Raw genomic sequence first — 21,596 nt, 5'->3', positions numbered from 1 at the left:
GCCAATGGCAATTAAATGCACGGATGCATAGTCAGATAATGAATGAAATACAACTGTTCACGAACAGAAGATTGTATTTGACTCATGCTGCATACGCAATGACAATTATGCCTACTGTAAATATAGATTTACAACTACGATTAGAGTTGTTTGCATAAAATGCACCGTGAACATTCACACGTTTGCCTAGCTGTGATAGGCTACAATTTATCTCCATTAATACTATTTTCTCAATTCTGCGCATATATTTTCACTTACCTTACATCAATTGCTCGATCAATATTATCATCACATATTTTACATTTGTAACTGTAGGTACCACAAACAATTTAATATAGCTAAGTTTGTGTATTTTTACAGGTAGTAAAATACTGTGTGTGCTGCTTATTTTTGTGTGTGCTGCTGATTTTGTGTGTGCTGCTGATTTTGATTAGTAATATGCATTGTTAAGAACTTAATTTGGACAACTTTAAAGGTGATTTTCTCAATATTTAGATTTTTTTTGCACCCTCAGATTCCAGATTTTCAAATAGTTGTATCTCGGCCAAATATTGTCCTAACAAACAATACATCAATAGAAAGCTTATTTATTGAGCTTTCATGTGATGTATACATCTCAGTTTTTAAAATTTAACCTTATGACTGGTTTTGTGGTCCAGGGTCACATTTCTGAATGTTATTTCAATATCTAGTCTTTAAATGTTGTAGAATTTTTTTTCTTTCACTCTAGGGCTGGGTTCGGAGGACAGCTTTTTGTTCTGAGCTTAGACATTGTTCCCGAAACATATTAATGTAATGTGAGAGACCATTTAGAAAGGGAATGCTGCGGCTACTAATGTAAGCTTGGTTCCCTGAGATAATGAGAACGAGTATTGTGTGTCCGGCTGTGCTTTACAGCTGCACGCAAGTCGACACTGTCCATTATCGGTTAAAGGATTCTGAAGAAAACTATACTGTCAGAAAGCATTGTCCTTTCTATGAGACGTTAAACCGAGGACTTAACTCTCTGTGGTCATAAAATATCCCAGGATGTCTTTCTGAAAATATCAGAGGTGCGGCTATTCTTCTTGAGGTCCAACAAGTAAACAGATACAAAACTACATTAATCCAAAACAATAAAAATCAATTCAATAAAACACACGTACCCCAAATTCAATTACGCTACATTGTGCCATTATAGATATTTCTTTAAAGATTTTTTAAAACCTAATTTTAGACATTTAAAAACATGTAATGTTTGATGGCAAGTTATTCCACATTTTCATTTTTTCATATACATTACAGTCCATTGCATTTGTTTTTAAAATATCTTTCTGATGCAAGCCTAGTATTCAAATTAGGACTAGTACTAAGACATTAAAACAGTTGTCCTATCCTTCACAAGTGGCCAACCTAAAGTGTGCATTCTCATAATATTAACCCTTCTATTACACTTCAGAGTAAGTCGTGCAGCTGTGTTCTGGATTAGCTGTAATTATTTTATGTTTAAGTCTTTACATGATGTACTCGACCTCACCACTGAACAGTAGTCTAAATAAGTAAGAACCATTGTTTGCACAATTTGAGAGATGCAATACTGTGGTGAAAATTTTTACTGTGGTGAAAATTTTTACACATCTCGTAACCTCTTCCCATAACTTTTACTGTATTTATACTATATCTGTTTTGACCACTTCACCCTACTGTCTAGCATAAGCCCAAGAAGTCTGGTTTCCTGTAACTGTTTAATAGGCACACTTTACAGACAGGTTTAACTGTGGTTTAAGTTTAAGTTTAGAATTTGATCCAAACCCAATGATTTGTGTTTTTGTTAACTGTATTAACCTTCAAAATTTTCAGTCTTTCAAAGAAAGTCTGTAACTTTCTAGCGATCCTAAAGACATTGATCAACTTGTATATGTGTGTTAGATTAGGGTTGGAGATAAAATCTTCAGGACATTGGATCTCGGCCAGAGTTGACAACCCCTGGGTTAATTGCAGAGCACAAATTCTTAATATGGAACAACATACTTGTCCATACGCTGACGCATTGCTGCCACACACTTATTTTTTTTTCCCACTCAGCTATGTCGTTATAACGAGACCTTTTCTCGTAAAAACGACATCTTTTCTCGTAAAAACGAGATCTTTTCTCGTTAAAACGACATCTTTTCTCGTAAAAACGAGATCTTTTCTCGTTAAAATGACATCTTTTCTCGTTAAAACGAGATCTTTTCTCGTTAAAAGGACATCTTTTCTCGTAAAAACGAGATCTTTTCTCGTTAAAACGACATCTTTTCTCGTAAAAACGAGATCTTTTCTCGTAAAAACGACATCTTTTCTCGTAAAAACGAGATCTTTTCTCGTAAAAACGAGATCTTTTCTCGTTAAAATGACATCTTTTCTCGTTAAAACGAGATCTTTTCTCGTTAAAAGGACATCTTTTCTCGTAAAAACGAGATCTTTTCTCGTAAAAACGAGATCTTTTCTCGTTAAAACGAGATCTTTTCTCGTTAAAACGACATCTTTTCTCGTTAAAACGACATCTTTTCTCGTAATAACGAGATCTTTTCTCGTAAAAACGAGATCTTTTCTCGTTAAAATGACATCTTTTCTCGTTAAAATGACATCTTTTCTCGTTAAAACGAGATCTTTTCTCGTAATAACGAGATCTTTTCTCGTTAAAACGACATCTTTTCTCGTTAAAACGACATCTTTTCTCGTTAAAACTAGATCTTTTCTCGTTAAAATGACATCTTTTCTCGTTAAAACGACATCTTTTCTCGTAATAACGAGATCTTTTCTCGTAAAAACGACATCTTTTCTCGTAATAACGAGATCTTTTCTCGTAATAACGAGATCTTTTCTCGTAAAAACGACATCTTTTCTCGTAAAAACGACATCTTTTCTCGTTAAAACGACATCTTTTCTCGTAATAACGAGATCTTTTCTCGTAAAAACGACATCTTTTCTCGTAAAAACGAGATCTTTTCTCGTTAAAATGACATCTTTTCTCGTTAAAACGACATCTTTTCTCCTAAAAACGAGATCTTTTCTCGTTAAAACGACATCTTTTCTCCTAAAAACGAGATCTTTTCTCGTTAAAACGACATCTTTTCTTCATTAGGATTAATCTCCATACTAATCTGCCCTCAGACCCAGAGGATTAAAGATGATCAGATCAAAACTGTTATTTCTGACTCTGAGCTTGGAATATTATTTGGATGAAAGTTTGATTTTAAAGAAAATTTAAATAGTAGGCTATCAGAAATAAATAAAAGAAAAATGACACACGGTTTGATCGTGTTATGATGATGATGATTTCGTTCTGTTTAAAAAAGGAAAATAAATAAATAAAGCCAGATTTTATTTCATGAAAAGAGTGCTTATATGCTTTAATATTTGTGCGTGAGCGGCCCGGAAAAGCCACTTTTCAACTCAGCCTGTCTTTACGGTCTGTCCCATCATGCAGAATAAATGTTCGTCTGATGTACCGCTCTGCAAATTAGTCACAACGACGTTTCTTTGCAAGTCTCATTTATAAAGCGCAACACTGCACTTCTCGGGTCGGCGCCAGCGCGATCCCTTACTTTGTGATTACAGAGGAAAGAAATATAATTGTCTGCTTTATTTTATGAACTTCCACGATAACAACAAAACGTTACAAATTGCCTTAGTAAAAATACAGGGTGCGCTCTCGCCAATTTATGTCTCTCTATGCAGTTTGAAAGGTCTACTTCAATAAAAGAATCGGAAACAAAATTGTGTTTATTTAATTCGCATAAATCCAACAAGAGGTAATGTACAGTCTTTCCCGTGTGAGTTCATTATCTGTAACCTACCATTGTGCTTACACTCAGAGACTGCGCAGGGCTGCGTTTCCCAAAAGCATCGTAAGCCTAAGTTGTTCGTAAAAATGATCGTACGACTGATCTTAATATTACGGTCTGTTTCCCAAAAACATCGTAACTTAAGTAGCACTTGAAAATCTTCGTAGATTTACGAGTGCTCTGGAGTAATCGGAAAGCCTTAAGTGCATCGTAAGGGGACAGAGTTATGAGGGCACCTACTGGACAACCGGCAAATTGCACCTAAAATGTACTTCTCTTCAAAGTAATTTTTCATTTTATTGGTACGTATATATTTATTAATTTCTATTTTCTACTCATTACACAATTCAATATAGAAATAATACATAAATAAAATAAAATTACATAATAAATGTTAGAATGAAAAAAAAAATGTTTTAATTAAAATTACAAACTTAAAACTTAAAGTTTTTCAGGCTGTGATAATATTCACATGTCACACACTGATTGTCGTCTATTTCACTAATTGCAGAAGGCCCCACTTGAAGAAACTGAATCACTGATTTTAGAAATTGCATTAATTATCTCTTCCCTGAATTTATTCTCTTGTTAGGTTCATAATGGTCAAAGGTTGTCTTTTTATAAATGTATATGAAGAGTACATTTATATAAAACAGTGCTGATAAAGCATGTGCACATTAAACATTTTTCTGCACCTATATCGATAGGCTAATAGATAGGCCCTAATACTATATTGCCACACACACCCTCAAGACTCAAGGTGTAGTAAAATATATACCCCTCTTTTCACAGACAAGGCTTAAGCCTAGTCCAGACTAAAATGCAAGTCTGAGCTTTTTTTACTGAAGGACACTTGCACTGACTGATCTTAAAATATCAGTCCCTTTGTTTTGTCTCAAGATGGACACCAGTAACATCAGTTTTTTCCTAAGGCACATTTATAAAAAAAAATACTTAAATCTAATTGAACTAGATTTCAAGATGGTAAGTGTCTGTCAAAAGGAGGTAAACCTAGGAGGTTTTTGTAGCTCCACCTCCTCTAAAATAATATTAATTTCCTCTTATTGAAAAATGTCTTTTCTTTGTTTTTTGGTTTCAGCCATTTTGCTAGTGTCTCCACCCCTAGGTATGTGCTTATTTAAATTTTTGTCCTAATTAAAGATAATTAGGATAAACTTTTCAAAAATAAATGTAAGAGCTTATTTATTTCTTTATTTACTTATTGATTTATTTTGATGTGAGATAAGCAACTGTTGATAAAGAAATTGATACATAATTCTACTTAAATAATTAAGGTTCCATAATAATATCGAAAATGATGCAGATGTCATTTCCGGCAAGGACTGTTAGAATTTGTTTTATTTTCCAGTTAATTTATGTTTTTAAACTTGCTCAAGAAGAAATCACAGGACTTTTTATGTTATTCGAGTTGAATACACATTCACACAAGTAGAAGAAGAATCGGAAATAAAAAATTAGATGGATTGCTATAACAGCATGTGACATTTCAGCACTTTACCAACGGATAGCGACTCCTAAGTAGCACTTAAAACAGGGCTACGTGCAATTGTGTTAAGTGCATTTTTGGGAAACGCACGTAAAACAATAACGAACGTTCGCAAAGTGACTCGTAGAAAACGCTCTTAAGCGCTAAGATCAATCGTTATCGGGAAACACAGCCCAGCATATTTCCACAGTAGCCTATAATCCAGATGAAAAACCGGATTCGTGGCTTGATTCAGCTAAAGATAAAATTTAATAAAACATAATAAATAATGTGTAATTTGTATATAATCATACTAAGTATCAAGGCCGCACAGGCATGTTAAATTAATATTCAAGCAATAAGCTCATGTGTTTTACCCACGAACAAAAATACGAAGAATCAAGGGTCCGTGTACTTTTTCGTTCATTCATTATTCAATTTCGGAATGAAAGATGAAATTTAAAAAGGGTGCAGCTTGGTTTTTTGTTTAAAAGAAAAAAAGCAGAAATGGCTGTATTTTGTTTTCCAAATGTATTGTTGTCATCAAATAGTAATAGAAAATTGGACGCATTTCCGATCGTTTTTTAATTTGTAATATTTATTTGTACATTTATTGTATTTCATTTGACTGATCCTATCTTTACCCGGAAGTAAATTACACCGACGTGCGGGAATCAATTATTATTGTCTAGTATCACTAAAAATACTACTAAGATCCATATTACTATCACACGAGCCAATGGCAATTAAATGCACGGATGCATAGTCAGATAATGAATGAAATACAACTGTTCACGAACAGAAGATTGTATTTGACTCATGCTGCATACGCAATGACAATTATGCCTACTGTAAATATAGATTTACAACTACGATTAGAGTTGTTTGCATAAAATGCACCGTGAACATTCACACGTTTGCCTAGCTGTGATAGGCTACAATTTATCTCCATTAATACTATTTTCTCAATTCTGCGCATATATTTTCATTTACCTTACATCAATTGCTCGATCAATATTATCATCACATATTTTACATTTGTAACTGTAGGTACCACAAACAATTTAATATAGCTTTTACTCATCTCACTTGCACAAAATAAATGCAGTAATAGAAATTACAGAAACGCACAAAATACACTGAAATACACTGAGAATTATATGCATTTAAAAATGTTGTTGAAGTCATCCCCCCGGATCTTCTGCATCCACTCAGTCCGTACGCATAGAGCGTCAACGGGGAATGCGACGAAACGGTAGAAAAATGCACACAACGATGAAGAGTCTCCTCTCTTGAATCCTAAAAACACTCAATGTGAAAAAATATCTCTGTGACGACAAAATCATGGATCAGATTCATTACATGTTGTTTAAAGGGCCAAAACGGGTCAGCCTCCGAGAAGTGACAAGTTCTCGTTATTGTTATTAAGTTATTGACAAGTGGTTAGGTTTAGGGGCAGGGGTTGGGTTACGTGCTCGTAAATGTGTCTGTTGTGACTGTTTGCATTGAACAATCACACCCCAATACATATGCAATAATGGCAATATTATTACCCAATAGATCATTTAATCATGACGATAAAATTCACAGTGCCTTTCGCGTCAGCTTATTGACGCCAAGGGTTTCTTATTTAAAGTAGTGGAGGACCCTGCACGTCCAAAAATGACGCTGAAGGGGTACCCTGTGCGTAAAAATGCGACGCCAAAGGGTCCTGGCCAAACGTCAATATGTGACGACTTGGGAGTGAGACTGTGTTGCGCGAGCGCACATTCAGCTCTGCAGGCCTGGTGCTATGCGTATTTAAATCTCCTCTGATGCGCATTTTCCTGCATTAGCCAAAATCATGACAGTCAACCACATCCAGTCATATGTGAATTAATGTAAATATTCGCTAAAAACACACAATAAAGACAGCAATGATGCAGTCAGGACTGTGGCACCGGCTTGCTTTGAAATGTATTTGGTTATTGCGCCCGCTGCGTCTCCCGCACCGAAGTCATTTTAAACAGTACATAATAACGAAAACAATACCTTACAAATAAAAAGGAGCCGATTTTTATGATCAGAACTTCCTTAAACCAGTGAACCTGTAAACCTTTCAGTCCAAGTAAACGAATGCGTTCAAATAGAAAATTTAAAACGATATTCATAAATGAAGCAAATACCCACTTTTCTTCCGGCACCACTAACGTTACACCACTGATTATCTTGTTATTAATATGATTTGATTTATGGTTCATATTCATAATCGTACAGTAGGTTGTTGCCAGTTTAAAGGGCGATGTTTCCAAGCACTTTCGGGCTAAAAAAAGCTGTTTTCATTTGCATTACAATGCATAGTATGTTTATTTAATGGTCGCGGGTGCGGGGCGGGTTGTAAAAATAGACACAGTGGTGCTGGGCGGGCTGGCTCGGGCCAAATAATTTCATAATTGCGGGACCCGAGGGTTGAAAAACAAAAACCCAACCCGCGCATCACTATGGTGATCCGACATTCCGGTGATCTGACAGCGAGAGCGAGAGACAACAGCGACCGAGTTCCATTACCACAGAGATATTTTTTCACATTGAGTGTTTTTAGGATTCAAGAGAGGAGACTCAGCACTTCATCGTTGTGTGCATTTTTGTACCGTTTCGTCGCATTCCCCGTTGACGCTGCATGCGTACGGGCTGAGTGGATGCAGAAGATCCGGGGGGATGACTTCAACCCCACCAAATTTTTAAATGCATATAATTCTCAGTGTATTTCAGTGTATTTTGTGCGTTTCTGTAATTTCTATTACTGCATTTATTTTGTGCAAGTGAGATGAGTAAAGAAAGACCATCTTTTTCATGAATCATTATCTCTCTGGTGTTTATAAGCAGCACACACAGTATTTTACTACCTGTAAAAATACACAAACTTAGCTATATTAAATTGTTTGTGGTACCTACAGTTACAAATGTAAAATATGTGATGATAATATTGATCGAGCAATTGATGTAAGGTAAATGAAAATATATGCGCAGAATTGAGAAAATAGTATTAATGGAGATAAATTGTAGCCTATCACAGCTAGGCAAACGTGTGAATGTTCACGGTGCATTTTATGCAAACAACTCTAATCGTAGTTGTAAATCTATATTTACAGGCATTGTCATTGCGTATGCAGCATGAGTCAAATACAATCTTCTGTTCGTGAACAGTTGTATTTCATTCATTATCTGACTATGCATCAGTGCATTTAATTGCCATTGGCTCGTGTGATAGTAATATAGATCTTAGTAAGTAATACTACTAGACAATAATAACTGATACCCGCACGACGGTGTAATTTACTTCCGGGTAAAGATAGGATCATTCAAATGAAATACAATAAATGTACAAATAAATATTACAAATTAAAAAACGATCGGAAATGCGTCCAATTTTCTATTACTATTATTTGATGACAACAATACATTTGGAAAACAAAATACAGCCGTTTCTGCTTTTTTTCTTTTAAACAAAAAACCAAGCTGCACCCTTTTTTAAATTTCATCTTTCATTCCGAAATTGAATAATGAATGAACGAAAAAGTACACGGACCCTACTCAAATTGTTATTATGCTTATTATTATTATTATTATTATTATTATTATTATTATTATTACAAAATCTGATTTAAGATAATCAAAACTATTAATTCTGAATAATTGACTTTTTGATTGATTTAACAGCAAATCGAAATACGAGCAGAAATAAATAAATAAAATTCATAATAAGAAAAATATAATAATAGGCCTAATAATAATAATAATAATAATAATAATAATAATAATAATAGCTTATTATTATTATTATTATTATTATTATTTCGTTATGTTTGAGAAACAGAAAAACGAAATTAAGCTAGATTTGTTTGTATTTTTTTTAATTTGTATTTATTCTGCATGATGAGATAGACAGTAAAGACAGGTTGAGTCGAAAAGTGGCTTTTCATTGCCGCCCACATATAATTATTAAAGCATAAGCTCTCAGTTTACCCACAGATAAAAATACTAAAACTGATTTTGTTTTTCATTGATTTTGTCAATTTTTTAAACAGAACGAAATTATTTATCATAATACAATCAAACCGTTTGTCATTTCTATTTCATTTCAAAATCAAACTTTCATCCAAATAATATTCCAAACTCAGAGTCGATTATTCAGAAATAACAGTTTTGATCGATCATCTTAAATCCTCTGGGTCTGAGGGCAGATTGGAGATTAATCCTTTTAAACACGCTACAATTGAAACCATTACATTAAAATTATTAAAACAGTGTATTTCTATATATAGCTAGTGTATTCTAACTCCAGCAGCGTGCATCCTCCTTTATGTCAGGACTGTGGCAAAGGCAGCGTGGACAAACGCCCTCACATAACATAATCATATCATCTATAACAGGAACATCAGATCGTTTTTATGACATATTATGTCGTTTTTTACGAGAAAAGATGTCGTTTTAACGAGAAAATTATGTCGTTTTTACGAGAAAAGATGTCGTTAACGAGAAAAGATCTCGTTATAACGATATAGCTGAGTGGGAAAAAAAATAAGTGTGTGGCAGCAATGCGTCACCGTATGTCCACACGTCACTTTCACTTTCATTTTCTTAACTTTCATTCTACTTCCTAACATAATTCAAATAGTATTGTATCTTGTTTACTTCCTCAATTCAAAATCATAAATTGGTTTGTAATTTAAAGATGTTCTCAGTCCAGGACAGGAAGGAGGAAGCTGCTTTGCACACGGCACTCAGAGAACCAGTAAACAGGAAGCTGAGGTTATGGAAAGTGAAACTGAAGTGTAGTTGAGGGTGGTTGTGTCTCTGTATTCATGCCGCAAAATGGCAGAAGCCAGAGTTTCTCAGGATGATTTCTTGTGCGCAGTATGTCAGGATCTCTTAAAGGATCCAGTGGCCATTCCCTGTGGACACAGTTACTGTAAGAGCTGTATTAGACGCTGCTGGGATCAGGAGCATCAGACGAAAGTCTACAGCTGCCCTCAGTGCAGACAGACCTTCAGTCCAAGACCTGCTTTAGCTACAAACACCATCTTGGCTGAAGTGGTGAAGAGACTGAAGAAGACCAAACTTACAGCTGACTGTGACGCTGGAGCTGGAGATGTGGAGTGTGACGTCTGTACTGGAAGAAAATACAAAGCTGTCAAGTCCTGTCTGGTGTGTCAAGAATCCTACTGTCAAACTCATTTTGACCGTCATGAGGAGTTTCATTCACGTAAACCACACAAAGTGACTGATCCCACTGGACGACTGCAGGAGATGATCTGCCAGAAACACAAGAAGATCCTTGAGGTTTTCTGTCGCACTGATCAGAAATGCACATGTGTGCTGTGTATGGATGAACATAAAAACCACTACACTATCTCAGCCGCAGCACAAGGGACAGAGAATCAGGTATTTAAAGCTAGACACTAAAGATGTATTGCTGACACTCGTTTCATGTGTTTATATCGGGACCCATATTAACAGCTTATAGCATTCACACCATGCCATCCCAGGCGTAGCCCAATGTAGACCAGAAACGTTACAGAATACTTGTGTGTATGGTAATACCATCTTTTGTGATTGGCCATAATACCTGCAGACCACAGCCAATAGAAATGCTTCTCTATCTGTGCGCATCCTACTCCTCACAGCACGGATCGTAAAAGCAGACTGCAGTTTTTGTAATTTATTATAACAAACACAATGTAGAGGCAATATAAATAATAGATTCAGTATGAAGTGTAGAAAGCAGGGGTCCCATTATGCTGTTTTACAAAGACTTTGTTTTTGGTTGCACTAGAACACACTGTCATGCTTGGTGGTTCGAAAAATGCATTATTTTTCAGATAATTTACATTATTGCAATAGCTTTCTTCCCAGCCTGCCACAAATGGCTCGATTAGTTCTGGGTGTGATGAAGGTCCGCCTTCAGAAAAACCAAACGTGTTGTGTTGTGCAGTCCCAGTGCATTGCAATTGGCGAACAGCTTCGATGACATTTCAATCCCTTCCCAAAAGAGGCAAGTTTCGTGTACAACTGCGCAAGCTAGATTAAAGTGAGCCTTGTTTAAAATATGGATATTTTTCTTACAAAACACATTGGATCGCTAAAGGAGGCTTTTACTGACTTTTGCTCACAGCGATCGGAGGAGTTCGCTGACACTTTAGTCAATGTTCACTTTTATATTATTATTTATGCTGTGACACGAAACTCACAGAGCAACATTTCATGAGTGTCTTATTATATAATCATCAGTCAGACTCTCATCTGATCATCTTTTGAAAGAGACAATGCTTACAAATTGTGTTCAGCTTTTGAAATCTCTCAGGAATAATTTCTCTGAGCTGATGAGTTTTGATTTCTGTTTTCTGTAGAGTTTCCAGTCTCTCTCAGCACCTCCTGAATCTACAGATGTAAATGCCGATCCTTTCAGTTGTCTCGTCTCTTTTGATGTTCTGAGCGAATCTGTCCATCAGATGAGAGACAAACTGGTGGATTTCTGCAAAGAGGAGCTGAAGAAGATCTCAGACAGAGGTAAAGTCCTGGAGATTCATCATCATCTCATATCATGGAGAACATCATATTAGAAATGTCTTAGGAATGGATGCAGGGTCATGAGAATCACACTGTTCATGTCTGTTGATTTCCACAGTCACATCCACCAACATTGTTCTCTGGACCAGGAAGGACTTCCTACAATGTAAGTCAGTAAGAAAACAAGCAGATTGAACAGAGTGTGTTCATGTTCTTCTTGAAGAAGAGGTTTATAATTTATGTAAATGCACAGGATATCTGGTCATCTGTACTGATACACTGAACATGAAGAGTTCAGCTACATGAAAAGACATAATTCCTAATTCCTGATTCTGATGTGTTTTATCTCCATCAGATTTCCATCAGCTCACTCTGGATCTGAACACAGTGAATAAACTCCTCCGTCTGTCTGAGAACAACAGAGTGATTACTAACACTGAAAAAGTTCAGCCGTATCCTGATCATCCAGACAGATTTGATGTGTGGCAGGTGTTGTGTAGAGAGAGTGTGTGTGGACGCTGTTACTGGGAGATTGAGTGGAGTGGGTTTGTGCATATATCAGTGTCATATAAGAGCATCAGCAGGAAGGGACGGGGTAAAGAGTGTGGGTTTGGATCTAATGATCAGGCCTGGAGTTTGGAGTGCCATCCCTCCAGTTTCTCATTCATACACAATAACAAATGGACTGATCTCCCTGTAGAGCCCATCAGCAGTAGAATAGGAGTGTTTGTGGATCACAGTGCAGGAACTCTGTCCTTCTACAGCGTCTCTGACACAATGAGCCTCATCCACACAGTCCACACCACATTCACTCAGCCGCTCTATCCTGGGTTTTGGGTTTGTTCTGGATCATCAGTGAAACTGTGTTGATGAATCAGAATTATTTGTGTTACAGTTTTTCTCGATTGCTAACACACTTTAACTGATTCATCTGGCCAGATTTCCCAAACCATTTCTTCAGTTCTTGAAACAAAGACACTTTCCACACGCGTTGCAATTTTCTCCGTTTTCTGCGAAACTCAAAATGCCCTCATTTTGCACGGGATTTGACCATGTTTTCATTCTGGAAACACAATACACAATATCATTAACCAAGCATCACAAAATTGAACTCAGATTAAGTACCAAAGTAACAGCTGATAACACACAGGTCAGAATCTCAGGATGATATAAACAGGTACACAGCTGCTTTGGAAAATTAATCCTAGTGGTGTATTGTTATAGGATTAATTTTTCATCCAAACCAACATGTTGGTTTAGATGTTGAATGTTGGATCAATGCTGACATTTTGATAAAAGCTGAAAGCACACATGATTGTAGACAGGGATATTGAATTAATTTAGTGTATTTTCAATTTTCAATTTAAATTTGCGCAATTTAAAGGGGTAATGGAAATGCAACTATTGAATTTGCGACACAAAACGCCAAATCCGCTAAATTTAAATAGTCAGCAACAGCCAGCGCAGTATTATTTGTTTGCACGCCTCACTTTAAATCACCATTTCAATGCTACTTGCAAAAAAAAATGGCTGTATGTTCTATAATCCCACCCACTTTGAAGCTTCACTACACTGCAGTGGAAAACACTGAGCCACAGTAAAGCAAGCCAAGCCTAGTTGCTTAGTCATACCACGCAGTGGGAAAAAGCCATAATCGGTGTTTCCATTGCTGTTTTGCGAAATATTGCTTTTTCGAATTGCCTAAAAAAACACCTAATTTTTACGCATATCCATTAGGCGTATTTTCAATTTTCACAATTTAAAGGGGTAATGGAAACGCAGCTATTGTCATTAGGCCCGTTTCCATTACAGATTTGAGTGTAAAAACTTGTTTGCGATGTATGGGAGTTTTTGCGCAATCGACGCGTTTCCACTAGGCGTATTTTCAATTTGCAATGTCAATTTGCACAATTTAAGGGGTAATGGAAAAGGAAACTATTGAATTTGAGACACGAAACACCAAATCCGCTAGATTTAAATAGTCAGCAAGAGCCAATGCAGTATTATGTGTTTGCACGGCTCACTTTAAATGACCATCACATGCATCGTGATCTATAATCCCACCCACTTTGAAGCTGTACTAAACTGCAGTGGAAAAACACACCGAGCCACAGTAAAGCAAGCCAAGCCTCGTTTCCAGCCAAGTCATACCACGCAGTTTTATTATAGTATAGTAGACGTAAACAATAAAAAGCACGTTGGAATGCTACTGCACGTCTGGGCCCGTATTCACAAAACATTTTATCTTACTGCTAAGAGTTCTCCTAAATAGCAGTAAAAGCTTTTAGCTGAGAGTTTTCTTTTAAAACCTATTCGCAAAGCTGCTGAGACCAGCTTTTACTAAGGAATAGAGAGAAGTCTTAAGCTGAGAGTGATCTCGTAGCTATGGATGATGTCAGCATGCTTATTAACTATGCACACTGTGATTGGCTCATAGGGGAGGGGCCTCTGTCAGACATTTATTCATAGAAATATTGTAGAGTTTAACATTATGTTATATTCAAATAAAGGTTTTAAAAAAAAATGCTGCCACATTCGACTAAATATTTTTAAAATGCAGGCCAAGTGTCACTAATTAAAGTATATGTTTAGCTATAGTCAGCCTCTTACATATGTGCTTCTCATAAACAATTAGCTGATATACATATAAACAGCCTTTTAATTAACAGAGTAGAATAATCATGGCTGATAGTAAGACATGCAAGAAAAGAAAACCAAACTGGATGTAAGAACAGCTGTTAGTTCTTGCCCAACTTGTTAATGAAAACAAGAATAAAAAAAAAAAAAAAAAATGGATTTGGGATAACCTCCACAACCAAAAATAAAAAAAGAGATGCAAATAAATGCAGCATGTTTCTAAAATGTTTACATTCTGAAGGCGGATTACCAGCAACAAACATTTTAGATTTTTTAATGATTTTACTGGTTTTAATGGAAAATGTAATTGTGCCTGTTGGTCTTTGCTGGTAATTGGTCGCCTTTTTTAGTGGCTTGTTAAAACTACTAAATCCTAATGGAACATGTCCCAAAACACACTACAGGAAAACATGTTTTAATGGTTAAAAGGGGTTTGTAATGGTATCTGTAGTGGCAACCATTAGAATTTCTGTGATTTTTTTTTTTTCTTTTTTTTTCAGCAAGTAGGGACAGGTCTTAGTGACTTAAGAGTCCTCCTCAATACTCCCTACATTTTACAGATTTAGGAGCTAGTTTTAGCACTAAAACGCTTTGTGAAATACTCTTAGAGCAAAAAATTAGGAGTCCTTAATTAAGGACTGACATGCCCATTAGTTTGAAGATTTTCTCCTAAATCGCAGGGTTATGGGTTACTTTTAGCCTTAAGATGTTTTGTGAATATGGGCCCTGATCCTGAAGCATTTCCGGTAGCACCATTTTTAAATCTCAGATCTGTCAAAAAAAGCACATACTTTTTAAGTCTAGCGAAAACGCAACGGTTAAGGTAAATAAAGCTGCTCATTAACGCATGTACACCGGGGATGGCAGTAAAAGCATATAGCAGTCTGGATGCTAACTCATTAGCGGAAATGTTGGCAACATTTGTTCGTACAATGGATGACATCAGTCTGAACAAGACAGTGCTACTTACATCAGGTTTTGTCGCTAATATATCCGGAGAGGTTATTAGTGGGTAATTCACTTGCATTGCTGGGTCTGTCTGTATATCTATGCAAATATTTGTATTCATATTTATTAGTGCATCACTTGTACATGCAGCTTTACAGAACATGCATACAATGCAACACCAAATATATGCTAGTAAACAAAGTGCTACATGCTATTATTACTTTATTTCTTTCATTTCAAAATGTGTTTAGATCAAGTTTGTTGCTGTGGAACAGTGCAAGAAGAGGGTATGAATGCTCTGAGTCATCATGTGATCACAAATAAACAGAAAATGAATGCAATTCAATGCTGCCAACCGTGTTTTCCATAAACCTGTATTAGATTAAAGTATATCCGCAGATTAGTAAATGCGTGCACAGACAAACACACTACATGCAGTATTTATATATCTATATATGTTTTTATGCATGTATTTACTGTACACACACACATTGTATGTATATATATATATATATATATATATATATATATATATATATATATATATTTGGTGCAATGCGTAAAAAGATAGTATGAGTCATTATAATCAGTAGTTATGTCCCCAGTGGATGCAACAAATGCCTTGTTTATAATGGGTTTTATTGTTTCGCGCTGAGAAACGCATGGTAAGGGGCATAACATTTCCGTCACACACTTGAGGTATTCGGCCAATCACAACGCAAGGGATGACTAGCCAATCAAAGAACACCTTGGTTTCAATCAACTATGAGTTGTAAAAACTAAAGCGTTTCAGAAAGGCAGGACAGAGAGGAGCAACAATAATGTACAGTATGTGGAAAATAATGTTTTTTGAACTCAAACTGCATAAACATTGCATTACAATAAATACACAAAATAATGCTCTTTTTAGCAACATCACAAGACCCCTTTAAGGCCGAATGCGCTCTTGGATGGTTAGAAACATGATGGGCTAATGTAGAAGCGAATAACTTTAAATAACTTTTAAAATAACCCCTTTGTACTGCATTGCTTTGTCTCCATTGACTTCCATTCATTTTTAATTACAGAGCTCTACAATTGAATTCTTACTAGCAAAAATTACAATTAAAGAGCTCTCTACATCAATTTTTACTAGTAATAATTCTGATTAGAGAGCTCTCCAATTTGATTATTACTAGTAAAAAACTCTGAAAAAAATTCTGTTGTAGAGCTCTGTAATTAAAAATGAATGAAAGTCAATGGAGACTATGACTAAAGGCAAAAGGCGGACGTGAACTCGGGTCTCTCGCGTCAAAAACAATATATTGTGCATAATATCATTTATGCCACTGAAAACGTTATTTAACAGTTGTCTTTTGTAAAGTTAGGTAATGCAAAAAAGGTGGCCTATTTGCACTCTGTGTAAAAGGACACAAGACTACAGAAAATGGCATACAGTATTTTTACCTACCCACATTTATTTTGCCTTTGAAGCCCATGGTATTACACAATGTATATATATTAGAAATGCCACTTGTATATGTAAAGATGTACGTAATTTAATCCAGTGATGTTAAATAGAGTTGTAACTTTGTATTTTCTACATTTATTTATAGGAAACCACACAAACGCATAAATACCTGTATTTGGAAATTTGTACTTCTGTTAACCATATTAAAGTTTATTTGTTGGAAATCTGGACCATTGGACCTCTTTTTAACGGAAGAACATGACTAGAAGGCGGAAACAAGTGTAACGCAGCAGTATCAGTCACAAGACTTGTTTTTTGTTTGATTTCTGTTACTGTAATTAGGTGAATTCATATAAATAGCTATCAAAGTGTTATCATCAGTGTGACATTTACTTTAGTATTACATGCCAACTAATTCTCTTTAGAGTATTAGTAGACTGTCTGATTAATATCTGCTAACACTTTAATTTGATGGTTCCCAAACACACATTCTACTGACAGCTAGTAACTTTGCAAGTAAATGTCAAATAATTTTACTAACCCTAATGCGTATTGGTTCTCGTTCTTTTTTTAAAATGTTTTATATTTGTATATAAAAATTCATGTGATAATTTATTTAAATTGTGCATGAATATTCCTGCAACACTATGACACTATGATTGTTGTCATATTTCTATAAAAATCTAATACACGTTTGTGTTAAAGTGAAAATAGATGATAAATACACCTTTCGTATGGAATTAAATAGCAAGCACTTTGAGTGTCTTGTACGTCATATTTATTTTTTTATAAAAACAACAGAGCTAAAATATCATGTTCATTAGCAACATAGCAAGTGAGTGTGAATAACGTGATATCCACCTTTGATCTCGTAGGTATCTGTTCTACTTTTGAGAGGTCAGAACTCAGAACTGTCCTTCTTGACTGCACTTATTTCACTTCCTTCACTGCATCCCCTATTTCTCGCCTACATGACAGCATCTCCAACCATATTCTTAACCACTCCTGTGTAACTGTCAGTCTGCTATGAGCAAGAGAGGAGGTGCACCACAATAAAACCCTGCCCTTAATTCAATATTCCGTTTACCTGCTTACCCCCAGGACATCCAAGATGTAGGTGACTTTGTTTCAAACGAAAATTTTTAAATCAAACCATTGTAGTCTCTCAGTCATATAATGGCATTCAATGGGACCCATGGCTTTGAGAGTCAAAAAAACATACACAGACAAAACCAAATTAAACCCTGCGGCCCTAGACGATGCATTGAGCTCTTAACACACAAAACAAACATTCTGTGTGGCTAAATGGTACTGACTTGTGCTTATCCTGATTGTTGCAATCGATTAAAAATTTAAATATTACGTTTGCGCAAACTCATCGGGGAGTGTTGACTTTTCACCGACTCCCAATTTTTGAGCCTGATCGACTGAAGTTATAGTTGCTTGCTCTTCATCACGCGCCGGCTGTTGTGAACGCGCTCTTCTTAGCGTTTTACTGAAGAAACAAAGTCCCTGGGGGTAAGCAGACAAACATCAAAGTTTTATTTTGGGTGAACTATCCCTTTCAGGTACAAATTTTCCACCACTGGAAAATAGTACAAAGCCAAAGTATTAACTTAGACATTATTAAAAAGCATTAGTTTAGCTAAAGTGTTTGTATCAACACCGTGTGCCTTTTACACCACGCTGGTGAGCCTTTTACCCCACACACAGGGTAAAAGGCCCCCTTTGCCAATTCGTACATTTATACGATTTTTAAACTAAATGTGTGATTTATTTTCACACAAAATCTGTTGCTCCATAAATGTTCAATACAAACGTATATATTTTTCTGCAATCATACGCTTTGGGCGCAGTGAAAAGGACAATTTTCTTAGGGTGTGCCTTTAGCCCTGTTGTACCCTACAAGACTCTCCAGGACCAGGAATGACATTTTTTTACACACATGACTGAAGTCTAGTTGAGCTGTTGTGTCTTTGTGTCTCTCTTTTCATGCAGTAAAATGGCAGAACCAACAGTTTCTCAGGATGAGTTCTTGTGTGCAGTGTGTCTGGATCTCCTGAAGGAACCAGTGACAACTTCCTGTGGACACAGTTACTGTAAGAGCTGTATTAGACGCTGCTGGGATCAGGAGGATCAGATGAGAGTCTACAGCTGCCCTCAGTGCAGACAGACCTTCAGTCCAAGACCTGCTTTAGCTAGAAACACCATGCTGGCTGAAGTGGTGAAGAAACTGAAGAAGACCAAACTTACTGCTGACTGTGACGCTGGAGCTGGAGATGTGGAGTGTGACGTCTGTACTGGAAGAAAATACAAAGCTGTCAAGTCCTGTCTGATGTGTCTGAACTCTTACTGTCAGAATCACCTTGAACAACATGAGAGTTGGTTTAAAGGAAAGAAGCACAATTTGACTGATGCCACTGGACGACTGCAGGAGATGATCTGCCAGAAACACGAGAAGATCCTTGAGGTTTTCTGTCGCACTGATCAGAAATGTATATGTGTGCTGTGTACGGTTATTGACCATAAAAACCATGAGATTGTATCAGCTGTGGAACAGAAGACAGAGAAACAGGTATTTAAAACTAGACACTGATGAAATTTTGCTGATACTCTTTTCATATGTGTTTGTATCGGCACCATATTAACAGTTTACAGCATTCACACTGAACACCACAGCAGAAATGAACAGCAGCTGCAAGAAGACTTTCACTGTTTGCCATAAAACCCTTACCAATAAAATCTTTTATAAAATAGACCTTGATTAAACAACATAAAATAACGCAGTGAACTATTTACCTGTTGTTTGACAAAATATATGCTTCCATCAGACAAAATGTAAGTGAAATGCAGTGACTGAGTTTCTATTCAGTGAATCTGATTGAATCTGGATGATTTCAGTCATTTATAGCTTCACTTTGTTCAACTTAATCACAGAGAACAAAGAAACACTGTAAATATGAAGCTCTACGTCTGTGTCAGTTTCACTTTTACTATGTATGTTTGCATTGTGAAACAGGCCTTAATCTTCATTTTAATTAATGTATGATGATTGTAGCCTCTTACCAGAGGCTTTGGAGTATCGGCTTGCGTGTGACGTGTGTGGTAAAGAACAAGCACTTTCAGCTCTTGAGTGAGTTTGTTGCGCGAGGTAATTAAATGGGATCATTGCATGCATTCCTTGTTTCTTGTGAAAAAGGCACGCTCTGATACCCGCAGCTTTCATACGGCTCACGAGCTGTGTGTGTATGGTGAGGAGTACGCAAAATCAGCTCTTGAGGGAGTGGAATGCAATCGTTGCATCCATTGCTTGTTTCCTGTGAGAGGCACGGTCTCATACCCCCTTTCACAAGCTCGCAGGCTGTGTGTGTGTGGTGAATAGCAGCGCGTCCAGCTCTCTAGGGAACTGATGTGCTCATCGTGATGCATTCGCAAACGAGTGAGGTGAGTCTTCACTGTTTTCCCAATTTTGTATGAGTGTGTTCGCCTCTCACGGCATTAACAACGCATTTGCCCACGGCTCCGTTCTTGCTTGATTTCCACGGGAATCTGGCGCGTGAGCAGAGCATGTTTAGTTCCCGCAGGAGTTGAATATATGCTGCGCGTTACAGTTGTGGAGTTAATGATCTGCCAAAAGGGGACCTCTTAATATAGCCATCTGAGGGTGGCTATAGTTCAGCCATGGTTATGGCGGGACAGACTTATTTAACTGCAGCTATTTGAGGCTAGCTGTGTGTTAACTTTCCCCTTCATCCTACTCTTTCTGGGTGCTTTCAGTCAGTTCCACCTCTGGTAGCCCTTCCTAGTCTTCCGAGTCTTTGACTACGGTTGTGGCCTACTTGTCTATTTGGATCTGTCCTCGACATATCTACCTGGACTTCGTGGCCACTCTTGGCCTTCAGGTCCCGACTACAGCACTGCATCTAGTGGTACAGTCCTCTTTCCAGGTAAGCTCTTGGAAATTATCCCTTCGCAGGAGGTTCCTGGACACCCCTGGCTGGACATGCATGCCTTAGAGGCCACCTGACTTAGACACTCTCTCTGTGTCCTGCCCTGAGGTTATCTTTTTTGGGTATCCACCCAATCATCATACCCTGACCTTATACCGTCTGAGTGAGTATGATCCATGTACTTTATGTCCAGCTATTGGCTGTTATTTGGGACCTGTTGTTGTGCTAAGTTTATATCTGTTAGGGTAGGTCCTCAGCCACCACACCCCCTCCTCTGGTCTACTGACTATGGTTATGGCTGTGCCCATCTGTCTTGGATCTGTCTCTGCCTACCTAGGTCCTTGTGGAACCTCCTGGCCTCCAGGTCGCCCATTACAGCTTGGTAAACCCCTGGAAGACGCAGTGTCTCGTTCCTTATCTCAGGGAATCATGGTTACATACGTAACCTGAGATGTTTTATCATACAAACTGTTTCCCAGAAAGTCCACATCAAGAGTAAGTGTCAAATACTAGAATCTGTATCTCTAATGTGATATAATGAATATGAGAAGAATGAAAATGAAATTTTGGGTCCATGGCCTGGAAACTCCCCAGATCTTAATCCCATTGAGAACTTGTGGTCAATCCTCAAGAGGCGGGTGGACAAACAAAAACCCACTAATTCTGACAAACTCCAAGAAGTGATTATGAAAGAATGGGTTGCTATCAGTCAGGATTTGGCCCAGAAGTTGATTGAGAGCATGCCCAGTCGAATTGCAGAGGTCCTG

General features: G+C 37.0%; 2 protein-coding genes across 2 annotated transcripts; both read left to right on the top strand.

Moving 5' to 3' along the window:
* Positions 1-10,104: 10,104 nt before the first annotated feature.
* Positions 10,105-10,829, top strand: LOC141288144 (E3 ubiquitin/ISG15 ligase TRIM25-like). The gene is made up of 2 exons (XM_073820247.1): positions 10,105-10,719; positions 10,824-10,829. The coding sequence occupies exons 1-2, from the start codon at positions 10,150-10,152 to the stop codon at positions 10,827-10,829; spliced, it is 576 nt and encodes a 191-aa protein (XP_073676348.1). The 5' UTR covers positions 10,105-10,149.
* Positions 10,830-11,200: 371 nt separating this feature from the next.
* Positions 11,201-15,775, top strand: LOC141288143 (tripartite motif-containing protein 16-like protein). The gene is made up of 4 exons (XM_073820246.1): positions 11,201-11,230; positions 11,685-11,844; positions 11,963-12,010; positions 12,200-15,775. The coding sequence occupies exons 1-4, from the start codon at positions 11,201-11,203 to the stop codon at positions 12,712-12,714; spliced, it is 753 nt and encodes a 250-aa protein (XP_073676347.1). The 3' UTR covers positions 12,715-15,775.
* Positions 15,776-21,596: the final 5,821 nt, after the last annotated feature.

The sequence above is a fragment of the Garra rufa genome, chromosome 16, assembly GCF_049309525.1.
Source record: "Garra rufa chromosome 16, GarRuf1.0, whole genome shotgun sequence".
In the NCBI taxonomy this organism is placed as follows: domain Eukaryota; kingdom Metazoa; phylum Chordata; class Actinopteri; order Cypriniformes; family Cyprinidae; genus Garra; species Garra rufa.
Note: the sequence above shows the minus strand (reverse complement) of the source record. Positions and strands in the feature narration are given on the sequence as shown.